The sequence below is a fragment of the Bos javanicus genome, chromosome 13 (assembly GCF_032452875.1).
Source record: "Bos javanicus breed banteng chromosome 13, ARS-OSU_banteng_1.0, whole genome shotgun sequence".
NCBI lineage: Eukaryota > Metazoa > Chordata > Mammalia > Artiodactyla > Bovidae > Bos > Bos javanicus.
Window position 1 is genome coordinate 43426620 of NC_083880.1, and position 24430 is coordinate 43451049.

At 40.7% G+C, this 24430-nt stretch overlaps 1 protein-coding gene across 4 annotated transcripts; it reads left to right on the plus strand.

Moving 5' to 3' along the window:
• The first annotated feature begins 6723 nt into the window (after positions 1–6723).
• Positions 6724–24109, plus strand: LOC133259247 (dihydrodiol dehydrogenase 3-like). Of its 4 annotated transcripts, none has more exons than XM_061436486.1 (10): positions 6724–6951; positions 8322–8449; positions 10659–10826; positions 11108–11224; positions 12455–12532; positions 12944–13066; positions 13866–13975; positions 14850–15015; positions 21744–21826; positions 23904–24109. In XM_061436486.1, exons 2-10 carry the CDS (start codon positions 8366–8368, stop codon positions 23944–23946), a joined length of 972 nt encoding a protein of 323 aa, XP_061292470.1. In that variant the 5' UTR covers positions 6724–6951; positions 8322–8365; the 3' UTR covers positions 23947–24109. The 4 variants fall into 4 exon arrangements, with proteins under 4 accessions (XP_061292470.1, XP_061292471.1, XP_061292472.1 ...); XM_061436487.1 differs by having other exon boundaries at positions 6761–6951; positions 8326–8449; XM_061436488.1 differs by lacking the exon at positions 10659–10826 and having other exon boundaries at positions 6762–6951.
• Positions 24110–24430: the final 321 nt, after the last annotated feature.

Consider the following 24430-nt stretch of genomic DNA (forward strand, 5'->3'; position numbering starts at 1 on the left):
TCTCTGTAAAGCAGCACATCTGATTCATTTATTTAATTTCTTAATTGTCTGACCATGCTTAGCATTTTGATAAATACTTACATATTTTACCATTCATTCATTGGTTGTCATTCACTCATTCATTCAGCAAAACTTTATTGAACATTCTTCAGTAAGACATTGTTTTATCAATATATATTAACTAAATGAGAAATCCTTGAGTTTATAGTCTAGTGGAGGATGGGACAGTGAATGTCATCAGGAGAATTTAGCTGTTAGAAATGGGTAGGTGTCTGTTGAGAAAATCCTGCACAATCTCTCACATTTCAGTCCATCTGTTAGGCAGAGACACCAACTACCTTTAATCCCACACAACTTTTCACTTGTACAAGAAACAGCCTTGAAACATAGAGACAGTGGCTCCTTGCATTTCTCTGAAACAGAAAACGTTAAGTCCAGGAAAGAAGAGTGTTCATGTAACATTTGAAGGCCAGCAAGTTGGCTGATGTGGGTGGAGTTTAGTGAGGGAAGAAGACAGGAGTTGAAGATAAGCCAGAGAGCCAGTGGGGCCATGGGGTCTGTGTCATGTGGGTTTTTGAGAGGTCTTTATTCTGAGAGAAGTGGAGAATGATATTTTGGTTTTGAGCACAGTAGTTACATGAGCTGACATGTTTTCAAAAAAAATCACTCTGGTTGTTATGTTTAGAAGAAAAAGAGTAAAAAGGGCCCTTTTTTAGGACTCTACAGGAATTTAGGTGAGAGGTAATGTTGGCTGGAACCACAGAAGGAGCAGTAAAGATGGCCAGAGGTATTGGAATAGGAACTTATTTTAGGGGCAGCATTAACTAGACTGCTAACATGTTGGACATATGGTGAAAGGTAAAGGGGAATCAAAGTTGAGTCCATGTGTTTGTGTTTAAGTAACAGGAAATGCAGATGCCATTTGCTCAGATGGAGACAATTCGGGGAATCTCATTTTTGTGGGAAGATCATGAGTTCAGTTATAGAAACTCATCTTTCAAATGCCTTTAGGTATCCAAGTGAAGATGTGTGCATAGAATTGGACATGCAAATCAATTACAGAAAAGTTTTAGACAAAATATTCATATCTGAAAATTGTTAAATATAGTCTCTTAAAACCATGTAACTAACCAGTCAGAGATATTACATTATACAGTGAGTGGTGTGGACAGGATAGTCAAGCTTCATGAGAAATAAGCATTAAGAAAATCCTTAAAAAAAAAAAACACCCCAAAACTGAAGGAACCAGCAAAAGAGGCTGAAAAGGATCAGTGAGTGAAGTAGGAGGGACTGTTCTTACAAGGCATGTGAAGTAAGTGTTTGAAGGAGAAAAGAGTCCAGTGCTTTCAATGGGTCAAGTAAAAGAAGATTGAAAATGCACCACTGGATTCAGCAGTTAACCTTGGCAGGATCAAGTGCAGCTTTGATAGAGTAGTGAAGGCAAACCCTGAGTAAAGTTGGTTCAAGAAATGATGTGAAGAGACCAATGTGGAACAGAGTATACACAGTTTTCAAAGACTTTGCTTTAATGAGGACCATGGAATCAGTCAGTCACTATGGAATAAAGTGCAATCAAGAATCAAGGCTCCTGTGCTTGGGGAGATGACCACCTGCCTCTGAGGTCAGAGGAACATTCCAGTAAAGGGTAAAACTCATGATGCAGCAGATGGAGGTGGGGCTGACTTGAACCTGGAGGTGGGGCTGACTTGAACCACATCTGTCTTAGTTAACGCTGCTGTTATAACAAATGACCAAAAACTTTGTGCTTTGAAACAACACCAAGGTATTCATTTATATATCTGGAGGTCACAAATTCAAAATACAGTTCTGAGGTCTAAAATCAAAGTGCCAGCAGGCTTGTGGTATTTTCTGGAGTTTGTAGGGGAAATCCATTTTGTTGCTTTATCCAGCTCCTAGAGAACAGGTCTTGGGTTGTTGGAAGTGTGTTTGCTAAGAATATAGCGTTCTCTTGGTAATATTCTGTTATCCTTTGCCCTGCTACATTTGTACCCCAAGGCCAAACTTTCCCATTACTCCGGGTATCTCCTGACTTTCTACTTGTGCATTCCAGTCCCCTATGATGAAAAGGATGTCTTTTTTTTTTGGTGTTAGATCTAGAAGTTCTTGTAGGTCCTCATAGAACGTTCATCTTCAGCTTCTCCTGCATTTGTGGTTGGGGCATAGACTTAGATTACTGTGATATTGAATGGTTTACCTTGGAAGTGGATTGAGTACCTTGTCATTTTGAGATTTCACCTAAGTACTGCATTTTGGATTCTTTTGTTGACTATGAGGGTTACTCCATTTCTTCTATGGGATGCTTCCCTACACTAGTTGATATAATCATCATCTGAATTAAATTCACCCATTCCCATCTATTTTAGTTCACTGATTCCTAAAAAATCCATATTCACTCCTGCTATCTTCTGTTTGACTAAATCCAATTTACCTAGATTCATGGTCCTAATGTTCCAGGTTCCTATGCAATACTGTTCTTTAAAGCATCAGACTTTACTTTCACCACCAGACACATCCAGAGCTGGGTGTCATTTCCTCTTTGGCTCAGCCTCATCATTCTTTCAGGTTGTATTTCTCCACTCTTCCCTAGCATATAACATATTGGACACCTACTGTCCTGGCAGAGTCATCTCTCAGGGTCGTATCTTTTTTGCTTTTTCCTACTGTTCATGGGGTTCTCAAGGCAAGAATTCTAAGTGGTTTGCTATTCCCTTCTCTAGTGAGCCAAGTTTTGTTGGAACTCTCCACCATGACTCATCCATCTTGGGGGCCATGTATGGCATGACTCATGAGTTACACAAGGCTGTGATCCATGTGATTATTTTTGTTACTTTTCTATGATTGTGGTTTTCATTTTGGAGGTCATGGGATTGAAATTCTTGCTCCTTCTGTCTGCCTTGTGATGGATGAGGATAAGAGGCTACCTGATGGGAGGGACTGGCTGTGGGGGAAACTGAGTCTTGCTCTGGTGGGCAGGGCCATGTTCAGTAAATCTTTTATCCAATTCTTTGCTAATGGGTGGGACTGTGGTTCCTCCCTGTAGTAGGGAAAATTACTAGGCCATTCAGGCATGACCTAAATCAAATCCCTTATGATTTATACAGTGAAAGTGACAAATAGATTCAAGAGATTAGATCTGATCCAGAGTGCCTGAAGAACTGTGGATGGAGGTTCATAATATTGTACAGTAGGCAGTGACTGAAACCATCCCCAAGAAAAAGAAATGCAAGAAGACAAAATGGTTGTCTGAGGAGGCCTTACAAATCCCTGAGAAAAGAAGAGAAGTGAAAGGCAAAAGAGAAAGGGAAATACATAGGCAACTGAATGCAGAGTTCTGAAGAATAGCACAGAGAGATAAGAACACCTTCATAAGTGAACAAAGCAAAGAGATAGATTAAAACTATATACTGAGAAAGACTAGAGATCTCTTCAAGAAAATTAGAGATACCAAGGGAACATTTCATGTGAAGATGACCACAGAAAGGACAGAAACTGTAAAGATCTAACATGCTATGCTAAGTCTCTTCAGTCGTGTCCGACTCTGTGTGACCCCATAGACGGCAGCTCACCAGGCTATTCTCCAGGCAAGAATACTGGAGTGGGTTGCCATTTCCTTCTCCAATGCATGAAAGAGAAAAGTGAAAGTGAAGTCGCTCAGTCATGTCGGACTCTTAGTGACCCCATGGACTGCAGCCCACCAGGCTCCTCTGTCCATGGATTTTCCAGGCAAGAGTACTGGAGTGGGGTGCCATTGTCTTCTCCAAGATCTAACATAAGCAGAGGAAATTAAGAAAAAAGTGGCAAAAATACACAGCAAAATGTACAAAAAAGGTTCTAATGACCTGGATAACCAGGGTGGTATGTTCAATCACCTAGAGCCAGACATCCTGGAGTGTGAAGTCAAGTGGGCCTTAGGAAGCATTACTATGAACAAAGCTATTGGAGGTGAAGAATTTCCAGCCAAGTTATTTCAAATGCTAAGGGATGATGTTGTTAAAGTGTTGCACTCAATATGGCAGCTAATTGGGAAAACTCAGCAGTGGAAAAAGTCAGCTTTCTTTCCAATCCCAAAGAATGGCAGTGTCAAGTAATGTTCAAACTGTTACATAAGTGTGCTCATCTCACAGGCTACCAAAGTAATGCTCAAAATCCTTCTAGTTAAGCTTCAATAGCAGATATACGAGCTGGATTTGGAAAAGGCAGAGGAACCAGAGATCAAATTGCCAACATCCATTTGATCACAGAAAATGCAAAAGAATTCCTGAAAAACATCTACTTCTGCTTTATTGACTAGGCTCATGCCTTTGACAGTATGGATCACAACAAATTGTGGATACATCTTAAAGAGTTGGCAATACCAGACCACCTTACCTGCCTCCTGAGAAACCTGTATGCAGGCCAAGAAGCAACAGTTAGAATTGGATATGGAATGACAGAGTGGTTCAAAATTGGGAAACAGGCACATCAAGGCTGTATATGGTCAGCATGCTTATCTATATTACATGTAGAGTACATCCTACAACATGCCAAGCTGGATAAATCACAACCTGGAAACAAGATTTGGGGAGAAATATCAGTAACCTCATGTATGCAGATGATGCCACCCTTATGGCAGAAAGGCAAGAGGAACTAAAGAGCCTTTTGATGTAGGTGAAATAGGAGAGTGAAAAAGCCAACTTGAAACTCAACATTAAAAAAACTAAGATCACAGCATCTGGTCCCATCACTTCATGGCAAATAGACGGGGAAACAATGGAAACAACGACAGATTTTATTTTCTTGGGCTCCAAAATCACTGAGGATGCTGACCTTAAAATTAAAAACTCCTTGGGAGAAAAACTATGACAAACCTGGGCAGCATATTAAAAAGGAGAGAGATCATTTTTCCGACAAAGTTCTGTGTAGTCAAAGCTCTGTTTTTTCCAGTAGTCATGTACTGATGTGAGTTGGACCATAAAGAAGACTGAGTGCTGAAGAATTGATGTTTTCAAACTGTGATGCCAGATAAGGCTCTTGAGAGTCCCTTGGACAGCAAGGGAATCAAACCAGTCAATCCTAAAGGAAATCAACACTGAATATTCATTGGAAGGACTAATGCTAAAGCTGAAGCTCCAGTACTTTGGTCATCTGACCAGAAGAGGCAACTCATTGAAATAGACCCTGATGCTGGGAATGATTAAGAAAATGAGGAGAAGACGGTGACAGAGGATGAGATGCTTAAATGGCATCAACAACTCGATGGATATGAGTTTGAGCAAACTCTGGGAGCCAGTGAAGGGTAGAAGTGTCTGGCATGCTGCAGTCCATGCTGTGGTAGAGTTGGACATCACTGAGGGACTGAACAGCAGGAGAACACTCCGTTCTTGGTCTTGTAGACTCTCCCGCCATCTCAGAGACAGTGCATAGTGTCTTCGAGTCTCTTATCTAATGCTCCTGTCTTCCCACCTATCTTTGACTACAACCCTCCCAGGTCCCACATGTAAGGACTTTGTGATTACACCAGGGTGACCCAGGTAATCCAGGAACCTTCCCGTCTCATGATTTTAATCACCTTTGCTAAGTAGTTCCCCAATCAGTTTCAGAACTTGTGCCCTCTGCAGTGGAAGCACAGAATCCTCACCACTGGACCACCAGGGAAGTCCCAGGTTGAGAAAATTTTAGCCATATTTTCATTAGATACATTTTCTTCCCCTTTTCCTCTCTCTTCTCTTTCTGGAACCCCTATCATGTGAATGTTAGTATGTTCTATTTTGTAGTTAGAATAACATTCTTATTACTGTTCTGAATTCTGGTAAATTATTAATATCTATCTTATTAGCAGATTTTTTCCCATTGTTTCATTTGAAACAGATTTCTCTGTCTTCTTATTTTGCTTAACATCCTCTGTCTCTATGAAATTAGGTGAAAAAGTTACCTGTCCTGGTTTTGCGGGGCTGTCCTTTTGTGGACGTGTCCCTGTGCAGTCTGTGTGCCCAGAGGCTTTGCGGGCAGAACTCAAGCTGAGGTGGGCAGGGTGACCCTTTCCTAGGGCCTGCTGGCAACTGTCACCTCGGTGGGAGGGGGAGGGGAAGACTAGAGCCAGAGCCCAGTGTGAGCAAAGGCTTCTCCTGTGCTCAGTGGCTGTCCCCACCCAACTGGGCCAGGTGGGTCCCAAGATGCTGGAGCAGAACTCTGAGGGTTGGGTCCAGACTGGTTCCACCCCATGCAAGTGTGCACCCACCTCCTCCACTCTGGCACCTTTGCCCCAGAGGGTGGCAGAGCTGGAGGGAGGCATGCTGGAGCAGCCCCTGGTGCGGGTGGCCGTGCCTGTGGTGCAGCCCTGGCACACCATCAGAGCCCCAGACCCCGCTCCTCGGGCCCGTCTGGCCTCCCTGCCCCGTCCAGATATGTGTGTGTTCCTGTGTGTTCATAATTGGCTACCTGAAACAGCAGGCAAATACTCACTCTTGATAGATCTTGTTCCTTGTCCTGCTGGCTTTCACTAGTTTGCCTGGCATTCTCCTTGTCTTTGTTTCATCCCAACAGGAAAGCTAAGGGTGACTCAGTTCATTTCTGAGTCAGCATCTTGCCTGGCCCATGGGTGGCTTTCTGAGTCCAGTGAATTTATGACTGTTTTTGAATGCCCTATGGCTTCCACATCCACACCCCAGTTCTACTCAGGGTTTTATCAATACATGGTCCAGTCTATGGCTTCACCCTTATTCCTTTGTCCTTGGTTCTGTGTGTGTATATATAGTTCCCCTGCAGCTGCAATAGCCATTCCAGCTGCTCTTCAGTTTAAGCTTAGAGTTAACTGAAACAGGCACCAGTCCCCAGAAAGCCCCCAAGTTGGTTGGAACATTGCACAGTTGGTTTTCTTTGATCACTCTGGATTCAGGGAAGCAACTGGGGGCTGATCAAGATTGCACTGTCCCAGGCAGGAGGAGGGTGCAGGTGAGTAATACACGAGGAAATTTCCTACCATTCTGTTCTTGATTTTTCCTAATTGTGTGTTCACTTTGTTGCTGTAGATCTTTGAGTGTTTTCCAGAGATCTTAGGAGGTTTTGCAGCTGCTTTCTCTTTCATTTCTTGCCTTTCCAAGGGAGAATTCACCATTTTGCAACTTCACCATTTTGCTGACATCACTATATATGTTAAATTTTGTTTAACTTCACCACACCCCCATATATCAGTGCATCACAATTTCCCTTACTCTTTCCAAATGTGTTATAATTTATGTACCTTATGCAGGAGACTTGGGTTCGATCCCTGGGTCAGGAAGATCCCCTGGCGAAGGAAATAGCAAACTACTCCAGAATTTTTACCTGGAAAATCCCATGGCTGGAGGAGCCTGGTGGGCTACACCCCATGGGGTCGCAAAGAGTTGGACATGACTGAGCGACTAACACACATGTAGTTTATTGGGTTTTCTCTTATGAATAATGTTCAACAAGTTAGTAAATTATGTAAAGTATGTATCAGTTACATTATGAAAGTACTCTGGGTGTGTGCTAAGCTGTTTTAGTCCCATCTGACTCTTTGCAACCCCATGGACTGCAGCCCACCAGACTCCTCTGTTCATGGGATTCCCCAGGCAAGAATATTGGAGTGGGTTGCCATGCCCTCCTTCAGGGGATCTTCCCAACCCAGGGATTGAACCCAGTGATAGAAACTGTACATCTCCTTCTTTGGCAGGAAGGTTCTTTACCACTAGGGCCACCTGGAAAGCAAGTGTACTCTAAAGGTTACATAACTAAGTACAACATAGAAACACTCAGAGTCTCTTTGCACACTGCACATGGTATCCTAAAGCTATTAATAATTAACCTCCGATAAATACTTTTCCAAAATGTCTGGTTGAGGTATCCTGTTCAGGATTTCACCACTGTCAAGTCTGTAAAGCAAAATAAGTTTGCTGGTGGGAAATGTTAAAAGGAAAATTTACTTTCATTTGAAGTTTTGATTCTTTATTAAGGTATAACATTTTCAAAAATGCTGTTATCACTTTTATATTTTGTGGTGTGTGTATGTGTGCTGTTTGTACTGTAAGATAGTTGTTTCCGTTTATGTTTGATTGAGATTGGGCCTATAATAGGAAATAAAAAAAGATTGGTGTGTGGAAATTTCTAGTTTAACTAATGGTCATTAATCACTCAGCTGATCTCAATTTATACAATACTTTAGGTTATACTGATAAAAAAAAATCAAACAAGTTAACTCTCTGACTCCATGGGCATTAGATAATCACACTTCTACAATGCATCTGCTAACATTGGACAGTGCAGCTGGAGTGTTACCTTCTTGTTATTTGTAACCTCTGAAGGCAGAAGAAAAAATCAATCTGCTTACTCAGAGGAACAACAGGCAATGGATTCCAAAAGCCAGAAGGTGAAGCTTAATGATGGCCACTTCATTCCTGTCCTTGGATTTGGAACCTATGCACCTCCAGAGGTAACAGTAATGGTTTGGGGTTGAGATATAAATAGTAGTGGATGTGACATGAGCAGAAGGGACTTGGGTTGTCAAGCACTAAGTTCCTGTGTGACTCTGGGGGGGTCATGTGGTTCCACTAGCCAGGTTAGAACATACCCTGTGAAAGGGGAGATAGCATCCAGTCTCCACTCTGCATCAGGGTCTGAGGCTGTGCTCACCTGCAGATTACTCTGGCTTTCCTTCCAGTTTCCATCTCTTTCCCAGATTGGCAGAAGAGGTGAGACTTGGCTGTGGAGAATACTTACTGTCAGCTGCTTTGCTTTAAGGATGATTGCAATGGTGGGGTTTCTCTGTAGATTTTATTAGTTCAAGAACTATTTCCTCCTTCCAAAAAGATATGACACAGAGAAGTTTTTAGGTGGAAGGTCCTGAAGATGAAGTGACTGAAAAATAATGGGAGAAAATTGTTTTTCTACTGTGGGGTGCCTGGTAGGTGCCAGGGCAGGAACACTCCAGCTGTGTTTTGCCCTGTGCTTCTGTTTCTGCTTGGAAACTTCTTCTGATGGCAACTATAGTATCATTTGAGGTGATGAGATGCAATCTTACAGGCCAGGTTTTGTAATGTATCTGTGTGTTTTGTAATATGTTTTTATTTAAGTATTGTTTTCAACACTGGGGTATAAAAGAGGAGCTGGTAGACAAGTCTCTATGCTGTAAACCAGAAAATTTGCTATCTATCTTGTGTTTATAGTATGTAGTTGTGACAATGGACTGGTCCTTAAACTTTGAGCCTCATGTTTTTCATCTATAAAACCGATGGAAATAGTTAGACACATTTTGGAAACAGAAGACAGTACTTTGTAGTACAAATTGGGGTGAGGGGAGGGAAGTGTCCAGGCTGTTACTGAAGCTCAGTGGGTTCATTCCTTGGTATACACAAATACCCGAGCATTTAAGATAATCCAGGACTAGCCCTAACAGAGAGAAGCTACACCAACTATCTCCCTCCTTGAAACAGGAATGAGTCTGAATCACATAAAAAGAAATAGAATATTATTCAATATTAAAAATGAAATTAATCCTGTCATTTACAACCACACAGATGAACTAACTTTAAGCTAAGTGTAATAAGCCATAAACAGAAAGACAATTACTGTATGATCTTATAGGTAAAATATAAAAAAGTGGAACTCATAGAAGAAAGAGTAGAGAATGGTGACCAGAAGGTGGTGATAAGTCTAGGAAAAATGAAAAGATGTTGGTCAAGGGTACAAACTTTCAGTCCTAAGATGAATAAAGTCTGAACACCTGATGTATAGCATGGTGATTATAGTTAAAGATAATGGACTATATCTTGAGATTTTGTAGAGACTAGAACTTAAATTTTCTTACAAACATGCCCTAAATTTAAGTATGTGAGGTGATGGATCTGTTGCCTAGGTTGATTGTGGTAATCATTAGCAATGTATGCTGCTGCTGCTGCTAAGTCGCTTTAGTCGTGTCTGACTCTGTGCGACCCCATAGACAGCAGCCCACCAGGCTCCCCCGTCCCTGGGATTCTCCAGGCAAGAATACTGGAGTGGGTTGCCATTTCCTTCTCCAATGCATGAAAGTGAAAAGTGAAAGTGAAGTTGCTCAGTTGTGTCCGACTCTAGTGACCCCATGGACTGCAGCCTACCAGGCTCCTCGGTCCATGGGATTTTCCAGGCAAAAGTACTGGAGTGGGGTGCCATTGCCTTCTCCATTAGCAATATATACTTATATGAAAATACCACTTTATTCAATATACATGCTTTTTATTTGTATTCTGTGTGGCTTCACTGGGAGACAGAAGTCTTAGAAGCTTTCACATGATTCTTGATGCTTTTACCAGGCATTTTACACCTTTGTTGATTTTGCCTCAAACATCTCACAGTATAAATCTTATCCATAACTACAACTTTATGCTGAGTCCTTTAGATCTTCCAGCAAATCACTGAACCTGGAGGTTGTCTTGGGGTCCTCTGAGGCCTGTGATCAACCACGGGCCATCTGGGATTGAAGGGTTCCTTGGTGCCCATTTAATCTCTGGCCAGGAACATTCAGAGAAACTGTCATGAGTTTATCACAACACTTGCAGAATGAACCAAAAACACAAAGAAATGCTGATTCTCAGGAAGATCAATCTTGCGCCTTAGCAATCTCTTGATCATGTAGATACTCAACTTCTACCTTGTTGCTTATGTAGGCTGCTAAGAGAGAAGCTCTGGAAATCACCAAATTTGCTATAGAGGTTGGGTTCCGCCATGTTGACTGTGCTCATGTGTACCAAAATGAAGAGCAAGTTGGTCAGGCCATTCGAAGCAAGATTGCAGATGGCACTGTGAAGAGAGAAGACATATTCTACACCTCAAAGGTGCTGTGTGTTGAGTGTGTGCACATGTGTCCAAGTGATTTTGCCCAGGTGACAATTATATAATAGGATCATTGTTCAGTGAATGATTGGTGAACTATTCTTACATACATTCCTGAAGTATTAGGGTTCCCTCATGGTTCAGTGGTTAAGAGTTGGTGCTTTAATGCCATGAGCCCAGATGTATCCTTGGTCAAGGTAGTAATATCCCACAAGCCAAGTGGTAAGGAAAAAAAGTTACCTAAAGTGTTATTAATACAACTTCCATTCTTTAACCTCTGCAGCTTTGGTTAACTTCCCTTCGACCAGAGTTGGTCCGACCAGCCTTGGAAAAATCACTGAAAAATCTTCAACTGGACTATGTTGATCTCTATATTATTCATATTCCAGTGGCTCTGAAGGTTAGAACTTTCTGTGATCACATCATTTTGTATCTTGTGTTAGAATGTGCATCAACTTTCTTGGATGGTTGGATAAAGATTTTTCTTAGTAGGTTGAAGGGATGATTACACTAGAGTAGAATCCCCCAAATAATCATTTGTAATCATCTTTTTACTGAGTTTCTTGGAATCTCTTACAAGACTCCCAGGGAAAGGTATTAAATAATCTGAGTTTTTCTACCTGAAAAGCTTGAGAAATAAGCCAGTTATGCACACAGTCCTGGTTATGACTCTTGAGTCTCTGGGGATTTCATGAACCAAGAGTTTGGTGCATCTGTGGTGAGCATGACACTGCCTTACATTGAACATGATGACTTTATCTTGTCTTTCATCCTTTTAAGTTGAGCAGATTTGGTGGTGCTCCCTCTGGGTGTGTCTAAACCTCATGCCTTTATAGGGACTTGGAAGACCTTGCCTACACTCTTGCCTGTCTTCAGGATGATGTTTGTAAATTGCAGTTAGCCGATAAGAACGGTTTACTTAGAATTCTTGATTTCAAGTTATAGAAATCAACTCAAGTCATCTGTTGCAAAATCGCTTAGTGGATTATGTGGATGGCAAGTCCCAGTCACAGACAGATTTTAAGAGTTGCAGTACTCTTCAAAAATGTCTCTTAATTTCTATCCCTTATCATGGCTTTACTCATGGTATTATTTATGTTTACTGAACATTTTCCATTGGTGGCAAATATGGCCTTGGAGCAGTTCAAGGCTCATGGTCACGAATTTGAGAGCTTGTCTGGATCTTCCACATTCCATATCCACCTAACTTGAGCCTTGCTGGTTCATATGCCTGCCCTATGGCATCTGATCCTCAGAGAGAAAAGAAAGTGATTGCAACATTTATGCTGGAAATAAAGTCCATATAACTTACTACCAGTTCTAGCTCAAGAGAGCCATTTCAAAATAGACAAGTACAAGGAACAGAAAAAATTCACAGAAATCACTGTGAGTCACTTTTAGGACCTAGAAAAATTGTATTTATTGCAACATATATTAAGTATAAGAGATTAGAATAAGCCTCCATCCTAAAGACACTGTTCACAACTCCACAAACAAGTCACTTTGCAGATATTAGTATCTAGAAACTTTAAATCCGTCTCATGGATGTTTAATTCCTGATGCCTGTCACCCTGGATAAAGGTTGGGAAATTATTTTGTGACATCTCTAAAATGCCTGCTTCTGTTCCAGCCAGGGGAGGAATTATTTCCAAAAGATGAAAATGGAAAACTGATATTTGACTCGGTGGATCTCTGTCTTACATGGGAGGTGAGTCCAGGGAGGAGAGAACCAGGAGAGGAGCCAGAAGAGGGGGAACCTCCTTCATTTCTTCCACCTGTGAGAATGAGCTGTGGCCCATCAGACTCAGCAGTTCATGAATCTAAGGGTTGTGATGTTGAGGTTGTGGGGAGGACACCATTGCTGAAATGTTCACAGAGAGGAACGAAGAGGGAGAATATGGGAGAGTGCAGACAGGTATCTCTTTCCTTCCATGTGATGTCTTGTCTAGGGTTTTTCTAGGGAGGAGACAGTAATTCTTCCTGTGTCATGACTTTTTCCACTTTTTTCTTCTTGAAAATCAATGCTAATTCTTGATGGATGACGGTGATTACCGATGTTTCTCAGCATTTATTCTTGCTCTATCATTCCATGTAATTGTTCACCACCCCTCCTTTCCAGGCCCTGGAGAAGTGTAAGGATGCAGGGCTGACCAAGTCCATCGGGGTGTCCAACTTCAACCACAAGCAGCTGGAGAAGATCCTGAACAAGCCGGGGCTCAAGTACAAGCCCGTCTGCAACCAGGTGAGCAGCTCAGCTCCTCTCCGTCCTGCTCTTCACAACCTCCTCCTTGCACTGGAGCCAGATGTCTGTCTTTCCTCTCCTCCTATTCATCTGACCTTTGTGGACAGAAGATTCTAGAGTACAGAGCCTCTGTCCGGATGGTGTGAATAGAATCCATAATGGTATCTCTGTCTGATAAATTTGGGTGGAAAAGGTGGGGAAAGCTTCCAGGTAAATTATGGGTAGAGGCCAGAGGCATTTTTCTGAGATGAAAGCATGACCAGAAACTGGATGGGAAACTGCTTGTAGCAAACTGTGTATAGGAAGGAAAACCATGAAAAGATGGAATGGGAAGTGAATAAAAAAGAAAAAATCATGTAAGACTGGCTTAAGAATTTGTGTGGAGTTTTGATGGCTAAATCCTTAGTCTTGGTGGTCTCATCCTTTATGGGCCTTCAACAGGGAGCACAGTACAAAAAAACGTGCTGAGGATGATGAAAACCATCTAGGTTAGAGGGCGAAATTAAAGGTTCATGGTAATACTAACAGTAGATAAAATATTTATTCTGAAACTTTTACTCAGATGTAGAGCCCATATTTTGATTACTCAATTTTGGACTTGTTCTCCCATCCATTTCCATCATAAAATTAACTATATAAACACACTTTTCTCTATTTCACTCTTGCTGTTGATATTTCAAGTTTCCAGTTAATGTTACAGTTTTTCCCTCAGCATTTTTTTAACCTTTTAATCTTTCTCTCTCCTGTTAATATTACCTTTGCATATAATCTGATACTGTTCTCTTTGGGCATTCTACAGGTGGAATGTCACCCTTATCTCAATCAGAGCAAACTGTTGGATTTCTGCAAGTCACACGATATCGTTCTTGTTGCCTTTGGTGCTCTGGGATCCCAACGAGTAAAAGAATGGTACTGAATCCTATTGAAGACAACTGGAATTTTCCCTGAAATTCAATTTTTGATGAAATAGTTTACATTATACGGTGCTCAGATAGCTCTCATAGGCAGGGGGGAGAGCGGGGAGGGATGAAATGAATTCTTCTCTTTTATCATCCCATCACCCAGGCTGTTTTCCCACATTGTATTAGCTTGTCAACTCATCAGTAATAAATGTCTGCATTAAAATCTTCATATAGTCCCCCAGTTGAGATCAGAGACACAGCATTATGTCATGATTTACTTATTTATTAACCACGGAACACATTTCTAAAAATAGATGTTCCAAGCCCCTTACCTTATGTCTAAAATTAGGATAATAATATGTAACTCATAGATCAATCATGTTAGAAAAAATTTCGATGAACCATTTTTGTAAACATCTATAGAATAATGATTAAATAAATGTCTCTTATTTTGAGACCTCTCAATTAGTACCTTAGAAAAGTGAAATTTAAAAATGATCCCTGTTTTTTTTCCTTCTGTTTCTCTATTCATGCTCTTGATAACAGAAGAAAAACAACCTCTCAGGTTTAAAGAACAATCCATGAGTTTGGCAGTCCTGGTCTCAACTCAATAATGCATCTGAATCACCTGCAGAGCTCTGTAAACACAGAATGGGAGGTTACACAGTTGAGGTCCTGATTCAGTTTGTCTTCAGCTAAACCATGGAATTTGTATTTCTTACAAGATCCCAAGTGATGCTGATGCTGTTGGTCCATGAACCACACTTTGAGAAGCCCTGTCTACCGTGGACCTTCTTGGTCTGTTTGAGAACCTAAGACAAATGAGTCTCAGCTGAGACTCATTTGTCTCAGCTCCTCATCATTTCTGAATTTCCTTCCAGGGTGAACCTGAACCACCCCGTTCTCTTGGAGGACCCAGTTCTCTCTGCCATTGCCCAAAAGCACAAGCAGACCCCAGCTCTAGTTGCCCTTCGCTACCAGATACAACGTGGGGTTGTGGTTCTGACCAAGAGTTTCAACAAGAAGCGGGTCAAAGAGAACATACAGGTGATGATGAGTGAGACTGTGGGCAGAGGGCTCCTAGGGAATATCCTTCACAAGGGTCATTCTGTGTCCATCTCTCAGGACTTTCCTTGAGTCAAAATGAGTTACCTGCTCTTTCCCGTGCATGAAAGCTTTGTGTGTATTCCTGGTGGTTTGCTCCAACTGATGTGACAACAGGAGAGTTGGCATGGCTGCAGAGGGTTACGGTTGGACAGAAAGCAGAGATTTTTAACTCTAGTGTTATGTCTTCAATTTATTCTGTCACGTTGTACAAATGATATCTGTTTGTCTTTGTTCTCAACTGATGAAATTGCATTATGTGATTTTTTTTAGACTGTTTTGTGTGTTTTGACAAAATACTACAGCCTGAGTGACTGAGAAAAAAGTGAAATTTGTTTCTCACAGTTCTGAAGCTGGAGGTCTGAGGTCAGGGTGCCCGTGTGGTCAAGTAAGGGCCCTCCTCCAGGTCACAGGCTTCTCCTTGTACCTTAACATGGTGGAGGGGGCCGCAGAGCTGTCCCAAGTCTCTTATATTATATGATATTTAAAAAATCTCATTCATGAGGGCTCCACAATCATGTCCTAATCACCTCTCAAAAACTCATTTTCTAACACCATCAAGATGTGAATTAGGGGGCACACATTTATGGCAGTGATCTTTAACCTCCTTTTTAAATTAAATTAATTAATTTATTTTAATTGGAGGCTAATTATTTTACAATATTGTAGTGGTTTCTGCCATACACTGACATGAATCAGCCATGGGTGTACATGTGTTCCCCATCCTGAACCCACCTCCCACCTCTCTCCTCATCCCATCCCTCAGGGTCACCCCCGTGCAGCAGCCCCGAGCACCCTGTCTCATGCATTGAACCTGGACTGGCGATCTGTTTCACATATGATAATATACATGTTTCAATGCTATTCTCTCAAATCATCCCACCCTTGCATTCTCCCACAGAGTCCAAAAGACTGTTCTTTACATCTGTGTCACTTTTGCTGTCTCACATATACAGTCATCATTACCATCTTTCTAAATTCCACATATATGCATTAGTATACTGTATTGGTATTTTTCTTTCTGGTTTACTTCAATCTGTATAATAGGCTCCAGTTTCATCCAGCTCATTAGAAATGATTCAAATGCATTCTTTTTAATGGCTGAGTAATATTCCATTGTGTATATGTACCACAGCTTTCTTATCCATTCGTCTGCCGATAGACATCTAGGTTGCTTCTATGTCCTAGCTATTGTAAACAGTGCTGCAGTGAACATTGGGATACACATGTCTATTTCAATCCTGATTTCCTCGATGTGTATGCCCAGCAGTGGGATTGCTGGGTCTTATGGCAGTTGTATTTCTGTTTTTTGTTTTTTTTTTTAAAGAATCTCCACACTGTTATCCACAGTGGCTGTACTAGTTTGCATTCCCACAGTGTATGAGGATTCCCTTTTCTCCACATCCTCTCCAGCATTTGTTGTTTGTAGACTTTTTGATAGCAGCCATTCTGACTGGCATGAAATGGTACCTCATTGTGGTTTTGATTTGCATTTCTCTGATAATGAGTGATGTAGAGCATCATTCCATGTGTTTGTTAGCCATCTGTCTGTCTTTGGAGAAATGTCTGTTTAGTTCTTTGGCCCATTTTTTGATTGGGTAGCTTATTTTTCTGGAATTGAGCTGCATGAGCTGGTTATATTTTTGAGATTAATTCTTTGTCAGTTGCTTCATTTGCTATTATTTTCTCCCATTCTGAAGGCTGTCTTTTCATCTTGCTTATAGTTTCCATCATTGTTCAAAAGCTTTTAATTTTAATTAGGTCCCATTTGTTTATTTTTGCTTTTATTTCCATTACTCTGGGGGTGGGTCATAGAGGATCCTTCTGTGATTTATGTCAGAGAGGGTTTGCCTATGTTTTCTGCTAGGATTTTTATAGTTTCTAGTCTTACGTTTAGATCTTTAATCCATTTTGAGTATACTTTTGTGTATGGTGTTAGAAAGTGTTCTAGTTTCATTCTTTTACAAGTGGTTGACCAGTTTTCCCAGCACCACTTGTTAAAGAGATCATCTTTTCTCCATTGTATATTCTTGCCTCCTTTGTCAAAGATAAGGTATCCATAGTTGTGTGGATTTATCTCTGGGCTTTCTATTTTGTTCCATTGATCTATATTTCTGTCTTTGTGCCAGTACCATATTGTTATGACTGTAGCTTTGTAGTAGAGCCTGAAGTCAGGCAGGTTGATTCCTCCAGTTCCATTCTTCTTTCTCAAGATTGCTTTGGCTATTCAAGGTTTTTTATATTTCCATACAAATTGTGAAATTATTTGTTCTAGCTCTGTGAAGAATACCGTTGGTAGCTTGATAGGCATTGCATTGAATCTATAGATTGCTTTGGGTAGCATACTCATTTTCACTATATTGATTCTTTCGATCTATGAACATGGTATATTTCTCCATCTATTTGTGTCTTCTTTGATTTATTTCATCAGTGTTTTAGAGTCTTATATATATAGGTCTTTTGTTTCTTTCAGTTCAGTTCAGTTCAGTCACTCAGTCGTGTTCGACTCTTTGTGACCATCACCTGTCCATCACCAACTCCCAGAGTTCACTCAAACTCACATCCATTGAGTCGGTGATGCTATCCAGCCATCTCATCCTCTGTCGTCCCCTTCTCCTCCTGCCCCCAATCCCTCCCAGCATCAGAGTCTTTTCCAGTGAGTCAACTCTTTGCATGAGGTGGCCAAAGTACTGGAGTTTCAGCTTTAGCATCATTCCCTCCAAAGAAATCCCAGGGCTGATCTCCTTCAGAATGGACTGGTTGGATCTCCTTGCAGTCCAAGGGACTCTCAAGAGTCTTCTCCAACACCACAGTTCAAAAGCATCAATTCTTCGGCGCTCAGCTTTCTTCACAGTCCAACTCTCACATCCATACATGACTACTGGAAAAACCATAGCCTTGACTAGACAGACCTTTGTTGGCAAAGTAATGTCGCTGCTTTTGAATATGCTATCTAGGTTGGTCATAACTTTCCTTCCAAGGAGTAAGCGTCTTTCAATTTCATGGCTGCAGTTTGTTTCTTTAGGTAGATTTATTTCTAAGTATTTTATTTTTTTTTCATCACAGTGGTGAATGTAATGGTTTCCTTAATTTCTTTCTGTTTTCTCATTTTTAGTGTATAGGAATGCAAGGGATTTCTCTGTGTTAATTTTATATCCTTCAGCTTTACTATACTCATTGATTAGCTCTAGTAATTTTGGATTTATTTTGTATTTCCATGAATCCTGTAAGGTTTCACTTCACACATTTAATCTCCTTGAGTTTCTGCTGTTGCAAAGTTTCTGTTCTAGACTGTGCCTATTATTGCTAAGCTGTCTGTGTTTTGATTTCTGCGTAGGAGACCATTACTGTACCCTTAGCATAGCTGTACAGGAAGCTCTCCCCAGTTTTAGGATTTAATGCAGAGATCACTTCTGCATCTCTTGATTCTGTGATTTGACAATCCACAATGCTTGACAATCTACAGTGTTAGGCAGCATGAAGCTAAGCTGTTGTCCTCTAGGCTTGGCTTTTTTGTGCATTTGCAGTTCAGTGCTTTACCAGGTGGATGTGACTCTTCTGTGAGGAGCCTGCATGCTTCTCTGTATATTTTTTCATATATATTTGGCTAGAAAAGGAGTGGAAAATTCTGAAAGAGATGGGAATACCAGACCACAGGACCTGCCTCTTGAGAAATTTGTATGCAGGTCAGGAAGCAACAGTTAGAACTGGACGTGGAACAACAGACTGGTTCCAAATAGGAAAAGGAGTACGTCAAGGCTGTATATTGTCACCCTGCTTATTTAACTTCTATGCAGAGTACCTCATGAGAAACGCTGGAGTGGAAGAAGCACAAGCTGGAATCAAGATTGCCAGGAGAAATATCAATAACCTCAGATATGCAGATGACACGACCCTTATGGCAGAAAGTGAAGAGGAACTAAAAAGCCTCTTGATGAAAGTGAAAAAGGAGAGTGAAAAGGTTGGCTTAAAGCTCAGCATTCAGAAAACGAAGATCATGCCATCTGGTCGCATCACTTCATGGGAAATAGATGGAGAAACAGTGTCAGACTTTATTTTGGGGGGCTCCAAAATCACTGCAGATGGTGACTGCAGCCATGAAATTAAAAGATGCTTACTCCTTGGAAGAAAAGTTATGACCAACCTAGAGAGCATATTGAAAAGCAGAGACATTACTTTGCCAAAAAAGGTCTGACTAGTCAAGGCTATGGTTTTTCCAGTGGTCATGTATAGATGTGAGACTTGGAATGTGAAGAAAGCTGAGCACTGAAGAATTGATGCTTTTAAATTATATTTGACTTTATTTAAACTAGAAATATCATTTTCTTTTTTTAATATAAATTTATTATTTTTTAAATTTTATTTTATTTTTAAACTTTACAATATTGTATTAGTTTTGCCAAATATCGAAATGAATCCACCACAGGTATACCTGTGCTCCTCATTCTAAACCCTCCTCCCTCCTCCTTCCCCATACACTCCCTCTGGGTCGTCCCAGTGTACCAGCCCCAAGCATCCAGTATCGTGCATCAAACCTGGACTGGTGACTCGTTTCATACATGATATTATACATGTTTCACTGCTATTCTCCCAAATCTCCCCACCGTCTCCTTCTCCCACAGAGTCCATAAAACTGATCTATACATCAGTGTCTCTTTTGCTGTCAACTGCGGTGTTGGAGAAGACTCTTGAGAATCCCTTGGACTGCAAGGAGATCCAACCAGTCCATGCTAAAGGAGATTAGCCCTGGGTGTTCTTTGGAAGGAATGATGCTAAAGCTGAAACTCAAGTACTTTGGCCACCTCATGTGAAGAGTTGACTTATTGGAAAAGAATCTGATGTTGGGAGGGATTGAGGGCAGCAGGAGAAGGGGACGACGGAGGATGAGATGGCTGGATGGCATCACTGACTCGATAGACATGAGTTTGGGTGAACTCTGGGAGTTGGTGATGGACAGGGAGGCCTGGCGTGCTGCAATTCATGGGGTCGCAAAGAGTCGGACATGACTGAGTGACTGAACTGAACTGAACTGGAGACTGGGACAAATATCTTAGCAGAGCCTTATGATCCCAAGCCAGTCCGTCAGTTCAGTTTCTGAACTGACAGCTAGTTCAGTTCTCCTCCTGCCTTCAATCTTTCCCAGCATCAGGGTCTTTTCCAGTGAGTCAGGTCTTTGCATCAGGTGGCCAAAGTATTGGAGTTTTAGCTTCTGCATCATTCCTTCCAAAGAATTTTCAGGAATGATTTCCTTTATGATTGACTGGTTTTATCTCCTTGCAGTCCAAGGGACTCTCAAGAGTCTTTTCCAACACCACAGTTCAAAAGCATTAATTCTTCGGCCCTCAGCTTTCTTTATAGCCCAACTCTCACATCCATACATGACTATTGGAAAAACCATAGTTTTGACTAGATGGACCTTTGTCAGAAAAGTGATGTCTCTGCTTTTTAATATGCTGTCTAGGTTTGTCATAGCTTTTCTTCACACTTTTCCAAGGAGCAAGTGTCTTTTAATTTCCCAATTATGATCCCAAGCTAGGGAGTAGGAAAGAATCCTCTTCATATCTAGACTCAGAACTAACTCACCATTTCTTCTGGCAAATTTCACTACCCAATGCAAGTTATGGGTCAGGCCAAGTCAAGAGTCAATTATATGGCCCCCTGAAAAATTGTTTTTGTGTTTGCATTCAAGTTTGTGTATGAAATACACCTGGAACTGATTTTCTAATATGATATAAAATGATTACCTATATATATTTTTTATTTAAATGGAAATCTAAGTGTCCACATTTTCCACAGATTTTCACTGCCAACTCTGTCATATATCAAATGTTCATAAATACATTTCTGGCCTCTCCCTTATATTTAACTATTCAGGTTTCTGTACTGTGTTAGAAGAGTATAAAATAAGTTTGCTTCTCAGAGTGGTATATTCTTCTTCATTAAGGCTATCTTGACTGGTCTTGACTAGCTATTTCTTATTTCAGACTTAGTGTCACTTTACTGAATTCCACAAAATAATACGTGTTTAAGTCATTGGTTCATGTTGCACTGAAACACTACATCACTTTGGAGAAAACGAATTTCTTGATAAAATTGAGCTTTCTGTTCCAAAATTATGATATGAATTTTTAATTATTTAGGTGTTCTCTAATGTCTAAAACACTTTTCATAACTTTCTCCACAAAGGCATATACATAAAGTTTTTTAGATTCAATTATAGGTAATGAGTATGTTTGGTATCAGATTCTTGAATAGGCTTTCATGGAGGAGCCTCCTTCTGACACTGCTTCAGCTGAATGCTGTCACCCTTAGGGCATGTTGGGGAGAGTTAATCAGTCTAATATTAGCTCAGGTTCAGTATTGAGTCAGGAGTGTTCAACAACCATGCTTGGTAAAAGAAGATTTTAATTTGTTTGTTTTTTCAAGTGATTCACTTAGAAAGATAAGGGACTGATGCACTGTAACATTTGTGAGATGGACAGAGAAGGAGAAGGTGTGGGAAGGAGAGGTGAGAACTCAGCAAAGGCTCCCAGGCTTGTTCACCTGGAAGCTGAAGACAGACACGGCTTCCCTGTCCCCTCTTCTTATTTCCATCCAGCAGGAAAGTCCTCCAGTCCCCAGGGGGACGCCAGTTCTTGGGGGAGTTAACGTGGTTCTTTCCTTTCTTCCAGGTGTTTGACTTTGAACTGAGTCCAGAAGACATGAAAGCAATTGATGGCCTCAACAGAAATAGAAGATACTATGAATTTTTACCGTAAGTGACTTGCAGATGTTTCACACATATGTTATTTTCTGTAGCAGGCAGTTCAGTAGGTGAACTAAGCTTTTTAAAGCTCAATTCTTGGAAGACAGTCCTGATTTCCAGCATAGGAGTAAACCAGGGGCTTCCTGAAGACCTCACACCAGAGGTTTCCTCAAGGGCTTCATCTCAGACCAACCAAAATGTGATTGGAGCCCAGGACAGCACATCAATAAAATCCCAAGTTCACATCATGTGAATTCACTACTTTGTGCCCCTGACCCCTGTGCCTGGTGCACCTCCTCTCAGGGCTGAGAGACTCAGGAAACAGAGGGCACAGTGTCTGCAGCCCAGTATTCATTCAGGGACTTGTGAACATGTTTCATCTTTAATTCTTTTTACATCAGGGGAAAATAATTATATTAATAATAACTATATAATAATGAATCCATCATGTATTGCATTCATGTTTTGTTGTTTTTGTTTAATCTCTAAGTCCTGTATGACTCTACCATCCCATGGGCTATAGCCTAATAGGCATCTCTGTTTTGGGGATTTCCCGGGCAATAACACTGGAGTGGATTGTCATTTCCTTCTCCAATGGATCTTGTGACCCTAGAGATCGAACCCAGGTATCCTGCTTGGCAGGTGGATCAGTAACCACTGAGCCACCTGGGAAGAAGGCATTCATATTATGCCTAACAAAATTACAAAATGTATTGTTTTATTTTTTTGTGAAGGATGGTCCCATGAAATCCAATGTGCATCTGTGCTATGAAGTCACAGGGGGCCTGCTTCCACTGTGTCCCCTAAGTGTCTGGTGGATATTCTCCCTAATGGGCATTTTTTCTCCAAAACATCATCCATTTCTTTCAAAATTGAACTCTTCATTGGCCTTTTTCCCCTGTTATAACTCCCACATCCCCATCCTTGTTATCTCACAAAGCTGAATTACCAGTAGATCATGAGCTTAACTGACCCTCCAGTGAGTGACTGTGTCCTTAGCAGGACACACCCAGGTAAGATCATCTGGGTCTGCTGCTTTCTTGAGTAAAGACTCACACCTGTGTTGTATTTGTTCATCAGTGATCCATCCACTGTGGAGTCCCTACCTCCTGTACTTTAACTTAGTCACTAACATGAGATTCCAGCTGCCTAATTACTGCAGGAGGATGTCAAGACCGAAGAGACAGATGACTGATCAAACGGAGAGAAGTTGGAAGGGAGTTTAGAGAGAAGGGAATACAAATTATTGGTAAAATGAAGATTTTGTTTCCAATGAAGTATCTCAAAACTCTCCCTATTGCTTGTAAAGCTGTATCATGCTTCTGAGAAAAGCCATGATAAAAGAAAAGATGTGGAAGGTTATTTTTCTGTACTTAGGGGCTCTTAAGTATAATTCTATGTTCTTCTTCATTAGGCTGTGAATGCCTAGACTTACTCATCTTTGTGGGCTTGGGTCAACAGCACAGCTCCTGGCACTTGGAATCGCTCGGAGTGCACTTTTTAATGAATGAAAAAGGACAAATTCAGAAAGAAAAGTAAAAAGATGGAAAAAAGGAAAACAGCAGTAATACTAATTGCTGAGTAACAAATGTTTTAATACATTATTAATGAAGAAAGGAAAAATCCCACTTTGAGCTGTGTGATTATTCAGGTGCTTGTGGTAGCTCTTCAATAGATGACAAGTTCCAGGCACTCTGCATTTTTAGAGTGCTCATTTGCTTATCCATGGATGTATGAAAAAGGGCAGCTAATTTGTTTACTGTGCACTTTTTCATCATCTAGGGGTAGAAATTTCACCTGTATCTGAAATGATTGCTACAGTTACTGCCTGATCTTGTGGTCTCATATAAATTGTAATGAGTCAAACTACCTGTCACTGTGGAGTGAATATCACATGTGGATGTTGGGAGTGGATGTGCAGGTGCCGTGTGCACATGGAGCAGACATCTGCATGTGTGCTTGTCGGGGGAGAATGAGGGATGTGTTTGTGGATTTAGAGTTTTAGCCCATTCTGACCACATCATAGAGTAATGCTCTATGACAACATGACTGATTTAATAAATGAATCTTCCTCCTTATCTTTCAGTGGTGTTGGTCACCCTGAGTATCCATTCTCTGAAGAATATTGACTCTTAACTCTCACTGAGATTCTTCAAGAATTTTGCATCTAGGATGGTGAAGACTTTTGTACTTGGTGAAGGTACTTAAATGAAGTGTCTGAACTTCTGAAAGCTTGCCTTTCCTTTTTAAAAAATAAAAAGTTCATGAAACAATAAAGACTTCAAGTAAGAACTCTTGTTTCTTATCATTAAAATAATACCTCCAAATTATAAAAAATTTGGAAAATAGAAGGGACCAGATAGAAAACAAAGATCAGTTGTGTTTACCCACTTAAAAATACTTACCTTTGGTATATTTACCTTGTGATTTTCCTAGACAAATAGGTGCATTTGTTTACTTACAAAGACAAACGTTAATCTACAGGTTGTATACTTCTTTTGAAACTTAGCATACGTAACTTGGTAAGCTAAAAGAATGATTTAAAAAATCAGTTGTTGTATTTTGCTTCCTGTAAAGCAGCACATTTTACTCATTTATATAATTTCTTAATTG